General features: G+C 44.9%; 1 protein-coding gene across 1 annotated transcript in view; it reads right to left on the bottom strand.

Annotated features, from left to right (window-relative positions):
• The window catches only part of tox (thymocyte selection-associated high mobility group box), a 101763-nt gene that overhangs the window by 54651 nt on the left and 31286 nt on the right, over positions 1–15826 (bottom strand). The window contains exon 2 of the mRNA XM_036966420.1: positions 3071–3136. Within this exon, the coding sequence (XP_036822315.1) occupies positions 3071–3136 (66 nt within the window). The remainder of the gene's footprint in view (positions 1–3070; positions 3137–15826) is intronic.

Here is a 15826-nt window from a genome sequence, read left to right on the forward strand (position 1 = left end):
GGAAGCTGACGAACCGGTCCAGCGTAGATGGACCGACAAGGTAGTGCAGGATCTTGAAGGAGAGACAGGAGTAGTAGCGCTCACCAGTAGCCCTCCGCTTACTGATGAGCTCTGGCTTTTACTGGACATGAAGTGACAAAATGACCAGCAGAACCGCAATAGAGACAGAGGCGGTTGGTGATTCTCCGTTCCCTCTCCTTAGTCGAGATGCGGATACCTCCCAGCTGCATAGGCTCAGCTCCCGAGCCGGCAGAGGAAGATGGTAGTGATGCGGAGAGGGGGGCAACGGAGAACGCGAGCTCCTTTCCACGAGCTCGGTGACGAAGATCAACCCGTCGCTCAATGCGAATAGCGAGTTCAATCAGGGAATCCACGCTGGAAGGGACCTCCCGGGAGAGAATCTCATCCTTTACCTCTGCGCGGAGACCCTCCAGAAAACGAGCGAGCAAAGCCGGCTCGTTCCAGCCACTGGAGGCAGCAAGAGTGCGAAACTCAATAGAGTAGTCTGTTATGGATCGATTACCTTGACATAGGGAAGACAGGGCCCTGGAAGCCTCCTCCCCAAAAACAGATCGATCAAAAACCCGTATCATCTCCTCCTTAAAGTCCTGATACTGGTTAGTACACTCAGCCCTTGCCTCCCAGATTGCCGTGCCCCACTCACGAGCCCGTCCAATAAGGAGAGATATGACGTAGGCGACACGAGCAGTGCTCCTGGAGTAAGTGTTGGGCTGGAGAGAAAACACAATATCACACTGGGTGAGGAACGAGCGGCATTCAGTGGGCTCCCCAGAGTAACACGGCGGGTTATTGATTCTGGGCTCCGGAGATTCGAAAGCCCTGGAAGTGGCCGGTGGATCGAGGCGGAGATGGTGAACCTGTTCTGTGAGGTTGGAGACTTGGGTGGCCAGGGTCTCAACGGCATGTCGAGCAGCAGACAATTCCTGCTCGTGTCTGCCTAGCATCGCTCCCTGGATCTCGACGGCTGAGTGGAGAGGATCCGAAGTCGCTGGGTCCATTCTTGGTCGGATTCTTCTGTTACGGTGAGTGAATGAGGACCCAAAAGCGAACTAACTTAAACAGAGCTTCTTTAATAACCAAACATAGGTAGGCTCAGATAGACCGGCAGATTCCGACAGGACAGGACAAGGTTACAGCAAACATGACGATAGTCTGGCTCAGGCATGAAACACAACAAACAAGAATCCGACAAGGACAGGAACAAAAACAGAGAGAGATATAGGGGACTAATCAGAGGGAAAAGGGGAACAGGTGGGAGAAGGGGTGACGAGGTAGTCAAGAGGAGACAAGGAACAGCTGGGGGAAAGCGGGGGAGAAAAGGTAACCTAATACGACCAGCAGAGGGAGACAGGGTGAAAGGAAAGGACAGAAAGACACAACATGACAATACATGACACAGATACCCTAAAAAAACTACTTAAGTAGTAATTTAAAGTATTTGTACTTAAGTACTTTACACCACTGCCTACCACTTCGCGGATGAGCCGATGTTGCTGCTAGACATTTCCACTTCACAATAACAGCACTTACAGTTGAACGGGGCAGCTCTAGCAGGGCAGAAATTTGAGAAACTGACTTGTTGGAATGGTGGCGTTGTATGACGGTGCCACGTTGAAAGTCACTGAGCTCTTCAGTAAGGCCATTCTACTGCCAATATTTGTCTATGGAGATTGCATGGTTGTGTGCTCAATTTTATACACCTGTCAGCAACAAGTATGACTGAAACAGCCGAATCCACTAATCTGAAGGGGTGTCCACATACTTCTGGAGATGTATTATAGTTAACACTCCCACTAGAATACATGGAGAAACAGCTGAATCCACTAATCTGAAGGGGTGTCCACATACTTCTGGAGATGTATTATAGTTAACACTCCCACTAGAATACATGGAGAAACAGCTGAATCCACTAATCTGAAGGGGTGTCCACATACTTCTGGAGATGTATTATAGTTAACACTCCCACTAGAATACATGGAGAAACAGCCGAATCCACTAATCTGAAGGGGTGTCCACATACTTCTGGAGATGTATTATAGTTAACACTCCCACTAGAATACATGGAGAAACAGCTGAATCCACTAATCTGAAGGGGTGTCCACATACTTCTGGAGATGTATTATAGTTAACACTCCCACTAGAATACATGGAGAAACAGCTGAATCCACTAATCTGAAGGGGTGTCCACATACTTCTGGAGATGTATTATAGTTAACACTCCCACTAGAATACATGGAGAAACAGCTGAATCCACTAATCTGAAGGGGTGTCCACATACTTCTGGAGATGTATTATAGTTAACACTCCCACTAGAATACATGGAGAAACAGCCGAATCCACTAATCTGAAGGGGTGTCCACATACTTCTGGAGATGTATTATAGTTAACACTCCCACTAGAATACATGGAGAAACAGCCCTGCAACACATGAAAGCTAAATGTACCTCTTTTCATGATAAATGTTCATTTATAGGCTTTTTGAAGCTGGAATCCCTAATGGTGAATCTGCCATGTCCGTTTGGGATATTAAAACAACCTCAAGAAACCGGAAATAATGAACACTGTTTTTTCCTCCTCGGACATCATTGCACACACGATAAAACAGCAGAATATTTTTACCCCCCTGCTCACCTCCATTTGGACCCTCCTCAACTCGTATAACAATAACAAAGGGACTGGGGAGAACAGTGGTGCTGGTTCCCCTAATGTGGATTCCATCTTTAGGCAGCTGTGTACTCTACCAGACCTGGGTTCAGGTACTATTTGATCATTTACAGTTTTGGGACTATTCTACTGGCTCATTAAGCCAGGCAAGCTCTCAAACAGGCACAGCTTGGCTGTAGCTAGGTAGAACTGTAAGTTGAACTGGAAATACAATAAAATCTCTCTAACAACAAAACAACTGTGCAGTTAGTGGCTTTATTTGATTAGGCTGCAACGAGGTTTAAATGCACTGTTTACATGTCATAATAGTCCCTAATTTAGTCATCTCGTATAATGTCTAATTAGGATTTCAAACTAAAAGCACAGGGAAGAGTAATTAACCCACCTGGTTGGTTGGCACAAAGTCCAGGCCAGCCTCTGGCATGCCCAGGAACATGGCCTCACTGTCGTACTGCAAACACAACAAGAACACAACAGGAGCACAGTTAGAATGGTGTTCACTTTACTTCAGAAAATGAGACGGAGACAGAGATAGAGGGGGAAGACAGAGAGGGGAGAGAGAGGGAGACAGAGATAGGGGGAAGACAGAGAGGGGAGAGAGAGGGAGACAGAGATAGAGGGGGAAGACAGAGAGGGGAGAGAGAGAGGGAGACAGAGATAGAGGGGGAAGACAGAGAGGGGAGAGAGAGGGAGACAGAGATAGAGGGGGAAGACAGAGAGGGGAGAGAGAGGGAGACAGGGATAGAGGGGGAAGACAGAGAGGGGGGAGAGAGAGGGAGACAGAGATAGAGGGGGAAGACAGAGAGGGGAGAGAGAGGGAGACAGAGATAGAGGGGGAAGACAGAGAGGGGAGAGAGAGGGAGACAGAGATAGAGGGGGAAGACAGAGAGGGGAGAGAGAGGGAGACAGAGATAGAGGGGGAAGACAGAGAGGGGAGAGAGAGGGAGACAGAGATAGAGGGGGAAGACAGAGATAGAGGGGGAAGACAGAGAGGGGAGAGAGAGGGAGACAGAGATAGAGGGGGAAGACAGAGAGGGGAGAGAGAGGCAGACAGAGATAGAGGGGGAAGACAGAGAGGGGAGAGAGAGGGAGACAGAGATAGAGGGGGAAGACAGAGAGGGGGGAGAGAGAGGGAGACAGAGATAGAGGGGGAAGACAGAGAGGGGAGAGAGAGGGAGACAGAGATAGAGGGGGAAGACAGAGAGGGGAGAGAGAGGGAGACAGAGATAGAGGGGGAAGACAGAGAGGGGAGAGAGAGGGAGACAGAGATAGAGGGGGAAGACAGAGAGGGGAGAGAGAGAGGGAGACAGAGATAGAGGGGGAAGACAGAGAGGGGAGAGAGAGGGAGACAGAGATAGAGGGGGAAGACAGAGAGGGGAGAGAGAGGGAGACAGAGATAGAGGGGGAAGACAGAGAGGGGAGAGAGAGGGAGACAGAGATAGAGGGGGAAGACAGAGAGGGGAGAGAGAGGGAGACAGAGATAGAGGGGGAAGACAGAGAGGGGAGAGAGAGGCAGACAGAGGTAGAGGGGGAAGACAGAGAGGGGAGAGAGAGGGAGACAGAGATAGAGGGGGAAGACAGAGAGGGAGAGAGAGGGAGACAGAGATAGAGGGGGAAGACAGAGAGGGGAGAGAGAGAGAGAGAGAGAGAGATAGAGGGGGAAGACGGAGAGGGGAGAGAGAGGGAGACAGAGATAGAGGGGGAAGACAGAGAGGGGAGAGAGAGAGACAGAGATAGAGGGGGAAGACAGCGAGGGGAGAGAGAAGGAGACAGAGATAGAGGGGGAAGACAGATAGGGGAGAGAGAGGGAGACAGAGATAGAGGGGGAAGACAGAGAGGGGAGAGAGAGAGAGACAGAAATAGAGGGGGAAGACAGAGAGGGGAGAGAGAGACAGAGATAGAGGGGGAAGAAAGAGAGGGGAGAGAGAAGGAGACAGAGATAGAGGGGGAAGACAGAGAGGGGAGAGAGAGGGAGACAGAGATAGAGGGGGAAGACAGAGAGGGGAGAGAGAGAGAGACAGAGATAGAGGGGGAAGACAGAGAGGGGAGAGAGAGGGAGACAGAGATAGAGGGGGAAGACAGAGAGGGGAGAGAGAGGGAGACAGAGATAGAGGGGGAAGACAGAGAGGGGAGAGAGAGAGAGACAGAAATAGAGGGGGAAGACAGAGAGGGGAGAGAGAGGGAGACAGAGATAGAGGGGGAAGACAGAGAGGGGAGAGAGAGACAGAGATAGAGGGGGAAGAAAGAGAGGGGAGAGAGAAGGAGACAGAGATAGAGGGGGAGACAGAGATAGAGGGGGAAGACAGAGAGGGGAGAGAGAGAGAGAGAGAGAGAGGGGGGGGGAGACAGAGAGGAGAGAGAGAGGGGGAAGACAGAAAGGAGAGAGAGAGGGAGACAGATAGAGGGGAAGACAGAGAGGAGAGAGAGAGGGAGATAGAGATAAAGGGGGAAGACAGAGAGGGGAGAGAGAGGGAGACAGAGATAGAGGGGTAAGACAGAGGGGGGAGAGAGAGGGAGACAGAGATAGAGGGGGAAGACAGAGAGGGGAGAGAGAGGGAGACAGAGATAGAGGGGGAAGACAGAGAGGGGAGAGAGAGGGAGACAGAGATAGAGGGGGAAGACAGAGAGGGGAGAGAGAGAGAGACAGAAATAGAGGGGGAAGACAGAGAGGGGAGAGAGAGGGAGACAGAGATAGAGGGGGAAGACAGAGAGGGGAGAGAGAGACAGAGATAGAGGGGGAAGAAAGAGAGGGGAGAGAGAAGGAGACAGAGATAGAGGGGGAGACAGAGATAGAGGGGGAAGACAGAGAGGGGAGAGAGAGAGAGAGAGAGAGAGAGGGGGGGGGGAAGACAGAGAGGAGAGAGAGGGGGAAGACAGAAAGGAGAGAGAGAGGGAGACAGATAGAGGGGGAAGACAGAGAGGAGAGAGAGAGGGAGATAGAGATAAAGGGGGAAGACAGAGAGGGGAGAGAGAGGGAGACAGAGATAGAGGGGTAAGACAGAGAGGGGAGAGAGAGGGAGACAGAGATAGAGGGGGAAGACAGAGAGGGGAGAGAGAGGGAGACAGAGATAGAGGGGTAAGACAGAGAGGGGAGAGAGAGGGAGACAGAGATAGAGGGGGAAGACAGAGAGGGGAGAGAGAGGGAGACAGAGATAGAGGGGGAAGACAGAGAGGGGAGAGAGAGGGAGACAGAGATAGAGATATATAGAGGTTATGTTGATGTGGTTAAATTAGTTTCTTCTCAGTTTTGTTTATTTCACTTATTTAGGCGATGTAAACATACATTTCCCATGCCAATAAAGCTCCTTTGAATTGAATTGAGAGAAAAGAAAGAAGAACATTAGAAAAGAGAGAGGTAGAGGAAGAGAGAGTATTATATTAGTCAACTGATGTTTTCCTTTTGTTGTTGTCTTTGTTCAGGGTTCTTGTCTTTCCCTTTTCGGACAACTTCCCTTTGAAGGCCTTGTTCTCATCCTTATCGACTCGAGATGTCAGCAATTTAAAGCAATTAGCACACTAGTAATTACAAGCCACAAAGGAAAGGCTTGAACGCAATCCTTTCATGTGCAATCTGTTATAAAACAGAAAAGCCTGTCTGTCTGTCTGTCTGTCCATGCTGCATCCCCACTTACACTTTACTGCTTTGAGTTAGGCCTATAGTGATTCACCTCACACACACACACACACACACACACACACACTTTGGAAGCAACGGAAATGGAGATTTACTAGTATAGCTAAAATGCACAGTCAAGTCTTAACATGAAAATGGACTGTATGTGAAGGATGCTATATAACCGGTCAATATACATTCCATACAGTGAGGCATCTGACATTCATGGATACACATACACTACACAGACACTACACATACACTACACATACACTACACAGGCACTACACATACACTACACAGACACTATACATACACTACACAGACACTACACAGACACTACACATACACTACACAGACACTACACATACACTACACAGACACTACACAGACACTACACAGACACTACACATACACTACACATACACTACACAGACACTACACATACACTACACAGACACTACACAGACACTACACAGACACTACACAGACACTACACAGACACTACACATACACTACACATACACTATACAGACACTACACAGACACTACACAGACACTACACATACACTACACAGACACTACACATACACATACACTACACAGACACTACACATACACTACCCCTACACTACACAGACACTACACAGACACTACACATACACTACACATACACTACACAGACACTACACATACACTACACAGACACTACACATACACTACACAGACACTACACAGACACTACACATACACTACACAGACACTACACAGACACTACACATACACTACACAGACACTACACAGACACTACACATACACTACACATACACTACACAGACACTACACAGACACTACACATACACTACACAGACACTACACATACACTACACAGACACTACACATACACTACACAGACACTACACATACACTACACAGACACTACACATACACTACACAGACACTACACAGACACTACACAGACACTACACAGACACTACACAGACACTACACATACACTACACAGACACTACACAGACACTACACCGACACTACACAGACTACACTTAGCCCTTATATCAGGTTGTAAGGGGACATTAGAATAAGACCAAGTGATCTGTGATAAAATACTTGAGTACACTACATTCAAAGTCAACATTTCTTGTGATTCAGTGCATATGTCCCGTATGATTTCATTCAGCCAATTGTTCTTGAATAAACACTGAGACCCATGGTTTTGGCAGTGTTCCAGTTTAAATGTATGTAATGCATTGCCATTTCCCCCTCTACCCTCTTAACATCTGTGATCTCTTAGTTCAGGGTGGCTTGTTCCACTTCTAACACATTATAAGTCTCAAAACAAATAAGCTACTTTTCTTTTGATGCCAGTATGTATTAGTGAAATGGGTCTGTAGTAGGGAACTGTTTTGAATCCCCAGCCCAACTTGTGGAGTGTTCAAAGAATTCTCTCCCTTTCTTTAAAGTGTGTTTTAGATGAGTCAATGGTAAAGGAGTTGTCCAAAACCAGCTGTATGGCACCAGTCTTGCTGTAACCTCACTCACTCAGGGTGAGAGTAGAACTAAACTGAGCCTGACCACAAATGGCTTCCAACAGACTGACATTTCCATAGGGTAATGTAACAAATATCATCATAAGGGATTTGTTCATATCTGCATTGGATACAAGATACAGAGTTGTGATTGGTGCTAGGACAGTTTTAGTACGAGCTGATTGGACAAAGAGCTCTGTCTCAACCTCAGCAGTAGCATCGTGTTCTAACCATCCCATGCACCTGTCCTGTCCTACAAGGGACATGCCAGGTGAAAAAGCTAAGCCCATCCACACAGGTAGACACTGGACAAACGACTGCTCACAATTCGCCAGCTGTCACACCAATGCAAATGAGCGATCGGATGACTAAATCAACAAAAAGCCAAAACAGGGTGTCATGGCTGACCTCTTGTAAGACGATCCCCCCCCCCCCCCCCCTCCTCCTCTCTCTACACAGAGTTTGGAATGGAGCATCTGCCTGGCAGTCCAAGGAAAGGGGAGGCTGTAGGGTTGTAACACAGACACTCATTCCTCCAAATGAACCGACACCTCTGCATTATTAATGATTACATGGAACAGCTGCATGTGTCCGTGGAACATGGAACAGCTGCATGTGTCCGTGGAACATGGAACAGACTCGCAACAGCAGCACTGGACAAACAATCTATACAAGTTCTATGACACCTGACTCTCTTGTACAGTATAACATGTAGTCTCAACAGTGTTTCTCTCTCTCTCTCTCAATTCAGTTTAATTCAATTCAAAGGGCTTTATTGGCATGGGAAACATATGTTTACATTGCCAAAGCAAGTGAAATAAATAATGGACAAAAGTTAAATAAACAGTAAAAAATTAACAGTAAACATTACACTCATAAAAGTTCCAAAGAAATAGAGACATTTCAAATGTCATATGTATATATACAGTGTTGTAATGATGTACAAATGGTTAAAGTACAAAAGTGAAAATAAATCAACATAAATATGGGTTGTATTTACAATGGTGTTTGTTCTTCACTGGTTGACTTTTTCTCGTGGCAACAGGTCACAAATCTTGCTGCTGTGATGTCACACTGTGGTATTTCACTCAACAGATATGGGAGTTTATCAAAATTGGATTTGTTTTCAAATTCTTTGTGGGTCTGTGTAATCTGAGGGAAATATGTGTCTCTAATATGGTCATACATTGGGCAGGAGGTTAGGAAGTGCATCTCAGTTTGGGAATCTCTTCTTTTTAAGTGGTTGTAGAATTTAACAGCTCTTTTTGGATTTTGCTCTGCATGCATTATTTGGTGTGTTACGTTGTACACAGAGGATATTTTTGCAGAATTCTGCATGCAGAGTCTCAATTTGGTGTTTGTCCCATTTTGTAATTTTTGGGTTGGTGAGCAGACCCCAGCCCTCACAAACATAAAGGACAATGGGTTCTATAACTGATTCAAGTATTTTAGCCATATCCTAATTGGTATGCCCAATTGTATGTTCCCTTTGATGGGGTAAAAGGCTCTTCTTGGCTTGTCTCTCAGATCGTTCACAGCTTTGGGGAAGTTACCTGTGACACTGATGTTTAGGCCGAGGTATGTATAGTTTTTTGTGTGCTCTAGGGCGACGGTGTCTAGATGGAATATGTATGTGGTCCTGGCAACTGGACCTGTTTTGGAACACCATTAATTTTGTCTTACTGAGATTTACTGTCAAGGCCCAGGTCTGACAGAATCTGTGCAGAAGATCTAGGTGCTGCTGTAGGACCTCCTTGGCTGGGGATAGAAGCACCTGATCATCAGCAAAAAGTAGGACATTCGACTTCAGATTCTAGTAGGGTGAGACCGGGTGCTACAGACTGTTCTAGTGCCCTTACAAATTTGTTTATATGTTGAAGAGGGTGGGGCTCAAACTGCATCCCTGTCTCACCCCACGGCCCTTTGGAAAGAAATGTGTGTGTTGTTTGCCAATTGTAACAGCACACTTGTTGTTTGTGTACATGGATTTTATCATGTTTTTCCCCCAACACCTGTCATACGATAGTTTGGTAAAAAGACAACTTGACATTTGCCAATGCATTGTTTACACTGAGGAAATGTACAAGTCTGCTGTTAACGATAATGCAGAGTATTTTCGAGAGGTTGCTTTTGACACATATCCCACGGTAGTTATTGGGGTCAAATTTGTCTCTACTTTTGTGGATTGGGGTGATCAGTCCTTGGTTCCAAATATTGGGGAAGATGCCAGAGCTGTGGATGATGTTAAAGAGTTGAAGTATAGCCAATTGTAATTTGTGGTCGGTATATTTTATCATTTCACTTAGGATACTATGAAACCACAGGCCTTTTTTGGTTGGAGGGTTTGTATGTTGTCCTCTAGTTCATTCAATGTAATTGGAGAATCCAGTGGGTTCTGGTAGTCTTTAATAGTTGATTCAAAGATTTGTATTTGATCATTCTTCATCAAACCCTTTCTCTCTCTCTCTCACTCAATCCCCCCTCTTCTTCCATAAAGTTACATAAGGATGGGAGTAAACTGTAAACTGTAGAGCAAAGCCAACATAAACACCCAAGCTAATAAACCAATACATTGACATGCTGTGAGAAAAAAAAACACATGGGGGAGTGCTACTTTTGTTAGCCTCAGTGACTTATGCTACTGTTAGATAAACCCCAAATGTGTTCTGCTTTTGTTAAGCCTCAGTGACTTATGCTACTGTTAGATAAACCCCAAATGTGTTCTGCTTTTGTTAAGCCTCAGTGACTTATATTACTGTTAGAAAACCCCAAATGTGTTCTGCTTTTGTTAAGCCTCAGTGACTTATGCTACTGTTAGAAAACCCCAAATGTGTTCTGCTTTTGTTAAGCCTCAGTGACTTATATTACTGTTAGATAAACCCCAAATGTGTTCTGCTTTTGTTAAGCCTCAGTGACTTATATTACTGTTAGAAAACCCCAAATGTGTTCTGCTTTTGTTAAGCCTCAGTGACTTATATTACTGTTAGATAAACCCCAAATGTGTTCTGCTTTTGTTAAGCCTCAGTGACTTATATTACTGTTAGATAAACCCCAAATGTGTTCTGCTTTTGTTAAGCCTCAGTGACTTATATTACTGTTAGATAAACCCCAAATGTGTTCTGCTTTTGTTAAAGAAAGGCTAACAGCTATATCATGTAATAAGTAGGGCAGTAGGGCAAGTAGAAACTCTGACCCCTATACTGATTGGAGTCATCTGAACCCGCCCCATTCACTCAAATTAACCAATAGATGCTCTTTGCTGTCAACTATAAAGAGTGTCAGTGCACGAGACAGCATCCCATTGATCTGTTCAGGACTTCCTCCCAACAGTAATAGTCAGTCAGTCAAAGTGGTCGTTGTGACAACAGTTTCTCCCGCTGCCTTTTTTCAATATACTAAACACTGTTGTGCTGTGGGTGTGGCATCTTCCTCATCAAATATACAGTAAACATTGTAAAAGGCAAAACTAGAGAATAACCCAGGCAGCGTAGACTAGACCAATGAGAGAGAACCCATTTGATCTGAATGTATTTCTGTTGAACAGTTGGGTCATTACCGTGATGTTTATAGCCCCTGACAGGTCTTGTAGATTCCATTTTTTATTGGATGGTGTATATTGACCCCTTTGTCAAATTGGCTTTATCCATTTGCTTTTCCTGGCGCGGGATGATATGTGCCGAACTGACAGATCTCCTGCTCGCTGATACATACTGTAATGAAATAGAGTGAGTTGTATTTTCTGCCTCTGCACCTGTGCTCTTTCCTTTATTGCCTGGTTGTACTCGATAGGCTCCTGTGACGCAGATGGGCACGCCGTAATCTCCTTCATTGTTATAGTATTTTTGGTCATAGAGGTGTAGAGGATGATTAAATGTTGTGACATACACACAGTGTCGTGCCATGGAAGCTATGCTAACTTACTAGCTTGCTAACGCTAGTTTTCAGTGCAGTCTCTTCAGTGTCTGCCAACAGACCGACGCAGAGGACATACCTGTCTAGAATATCAGTCTGACAGAGTCCAAAAAAAGAAGTGGAAATTGTGATGATTTTTGTCATTTTCTTTCCATCTTACGCGTTCTGATGTGAATCAGACGGCGGAACCTATTTCACTCTTCATCGGTTTTTCTCTGAGAGGCCGGAGAAGAGGAACATAAGAGGCTCCTATATCCTGGGAGCTTTTTATGTTGCAACCAAAGGCTTATCTTAATAAAGTATGTCTCTATATGCAGTGGGTAACATTGCAGTTTCACTACTGACAAACCCAAAAGAAAAATGAGGCCCAAATAATACTACAGGTTACTTTGTGTGGACTGGTCAGATAGTGTGTCCTTACTAGCCTGTTGGTTGGCTTTAAGATCTAAAACACTACTACATCTAAAACACTACTACATCTAAAACACTACTACATCTAAAACACTACTACATCTAAAGCACTACTACATCTAAAACACTACTACATCTAAAACACTACTACATCTAAAACACTACTACATCTAAAACACTACTACATCTAAAACACTACTACATCTAAAACACTACTACATCTAAAACACTACTACATCTAAAACACTACTACATCTAAAACACTACTACATCTAAAACACTACTACATCTAAAACACTACTACATCTAAAACACTACTACATCTAAAACACTACTACATCTAAAACACTACTACATCTAAAACACTACTACATCTAAAACACTACTACATCTAAAACACTACTACATCTAAAACACTACTACATCTAAAACACTACTACATCTAAAACACTACTACATCTAAAGCACTACTACATCTAAAACACTACTACATCTAAAACACTACTACATCTAAAACACTACTACATCTAAAGCACTACTACATCTAAAACACTACTACATCTAAAACACTACTACATCTAAAACACTACTACATCTAAAACACTACTACATCTAAAACACTACTACATCTAAAGCACTACTACATCTAAAACACTACTACATCTAAAACACTACTACATCTAAAACACTACTACATCTAAAGCACTACTACATCTAAAACACTACTACATCTAAAACACTACTACATCTAAAACACTACTACATCTAAAACACTACTACATCTAAAACACTACTACATCTAAAACACTACTACATCTAAAACACTACTACATCTAAAACACTACTACATCTAAAACACTACTACATCTAAAACACTACTACATCTAAAACACTACTACATCTAAAACACTACTACATCTAAAGCACTACTACATCTAAAACACTACTACATCTAAAACACTACTACATCTAAAACACTACTACATCTAAAACACTACTACATCTAAAACACTACTACATCTAAAACACTACTACATCTAAAACACTACTACATCTAAAACACTACTACATCTAAAACACTACTACATCTAAAACACTACTACATCTAAAACACTACTACATTGCTTGATAACACTTTATTTTGCTGTATGCACACATATATATATATATATATATATATATTTTAATTTAACCTTTATTTAACTAGGCAAGTCACTTAAGAACAAATTTTTATTTTCAATGACGGCCTAGGAACATATCTCAAATGTATCATCCCACTGCATATATACCAGCAGCATACCACCCTGCATCCCACTGCATATATACCAGCAGCATACCACCCTGAATCCCACTGCATATATACCAGCAGCATACCACCCTGCATCCCACTACATATATACCAGCAGCATACCACCCTGCATCCCACTGCATATATACCAGCAGCATACCACCCTGCATACCACTGCATATATACCAGCAGCATACCACCCTGCATCCCACTACATATATACCAGCAGCATACCACCCTGCATCCCACTGCATATATACCAGCAGCATACCACCCTGCATACCACTGCATATATACCAGCAGCATACCACCCTGCATACCACTGCATATATACCAGCAGCATACCACCCTGCATCCCACTGCATATATACCAGCAGCATACCACCCTGCATACCACTGCATATATACCAGCAGCATACCACCCTGAATCCCACTGCATATATACCAGCAGCATACCACCCTGAATCCCACTGCATATATACCAGCAGCATACCACCCTGAATCCCACTGCATATATACCAGCAGCATACCACCCTGAATCCCACTGCATATATACCAGCAGCATACCACCCTGCATCCCACTGCATATATACCAGCAGCATACCACCCTGCATCCCACTGCATATATACCAGCAGCATACCACCCTGCATCCCACTGCATATATACCAGCAGCATACCACCCTGCATCCTACTGCATATATACCAGCAGCATACCACCCTGCATCCCACTGCATATATACCAGCAGCATACCACCCTGCATACCACTGCATATATACCAGCAGCATACCACCCTGAATCCCACTGCATATATACCAGCAGCATACCACCCTGCATCCCACTGCATATATACCAGCAGCATACCACCCTGCATCCCACTGCATATATACCAGCAGCATACCACCCTGCATACCACTGCATATATACCAGCAGCATACCACCCTGAATCCCACTGCATATATACCAGCAGCATACCATCCTGCATCCCACTGCATATATACCAGCAGCATACCACCCTGTATCCCACTGCATATATACCAGCAGCATACCACCCTGCATCCCACTGCATATATACCAGCAGCATACCACCCTGCATACCACTGCATATATACCAGCAGCATACCACCCTGTATCCCACTGCATATATACCAGCAGCATACCACCCTGAATCCCACTGCATATATACCAGCAGCATACCATCCTGCATCCCACTGCATATATACCAGCAGCATACCACCCTGTATCCCACTGCATATATACCAGCAGCATACCACCCTGCATCCCACTGCATATATACCAGCAGCATACCACCCTGCATCCCACTGCATATATACCAGCAGCATACCACCCTGCATCCCACTACATATATACCAGCAGCATACCACCCTGCATCCCACTACATATATACCAGCAGCATACCACCCTGCATCCCACTACATATATACCAGCAGCATACCACCCTGCATCCCACTACATATATACCAGCAGCATACCACCCTGCATCCCACTACATATATACCAGCAGCATACCACCCTGCATCCCACTACATATATACCAGCAGCATACCACCCTGCATCCCACTCCACATATACCAGCAGCATACCACCCTGCATCCCACTACACATATACCAGCAGCATACCACCCTGCATTCCACTACACATATACCAGCAGCATACCACTCTGCATCCCACTGCTGGCTTGCTTCTGAAGCTAAGCAGGATTGGTCCTATTCGGTCCCTGGATGGGAGACCAGATACTGCTGGAAGTGGTGTTGGAGTGAAATTAGGAGGCACTCTTTCCCCAGGCCTAAATAAAATACCCCAATGCCCCAGGGCAGTGATTGGGGACACTGATTGGGCTGTATTTTGGATGGGACGTTAAACGGGTGTCCTGACTCTCTGTGGTCACTAAAGATCCCATGTCACTTGTCATAAGAGTAGAGGTATTAACCCCGGTGTCCTGTTTAAATTCCTAATCTGGCCCTCATACATCACGGTCACCTAATCATCCCCAGTTTACAATTGGCTCATTCATCCCCCTCCTCTCCCCTGTAACTATTTCCCAGGTCGTTGCTGTAAATGAGAATGTGTGCTCAGTCAACTTACCTTTTAAAATAACGGCAAAATAAAATAAATAAAGTATTAGTGTCTTCACATACTATTGCAGCATGTTAGCCCCCCCCCCCCCCCCCAACACCATGTGCAGTGCTACGTCAAGATCCTATCCATCACCATTACAGTCCATTCATTCTCTATCTACAACACTGCACATCTCTGTGGTCTTTCTCTCTATCACTCTAACATCACAGTGGGTCTGATCTGATAGTGTTTCATTTCCAGCATCACATGTGGCTGTGTGGGGAGGGCTGT

This window comes from Oncorhynchus mykiss, chromosome 28, assembly GCF_013265735.2.
Source record: "Oncorhynchus mykiss isolate Arlee chromosome 28, USDA_OmykA_1.1, whole genome shotgun sequence".
In the NCBI taxonomy this organism is placed as follows: Eukaryota; Metazoa; Chordata; class Actinopteri; order Salmoniformes; family Salmonidae; genus Oncorhynchus; species Oncorhynchus mykiss.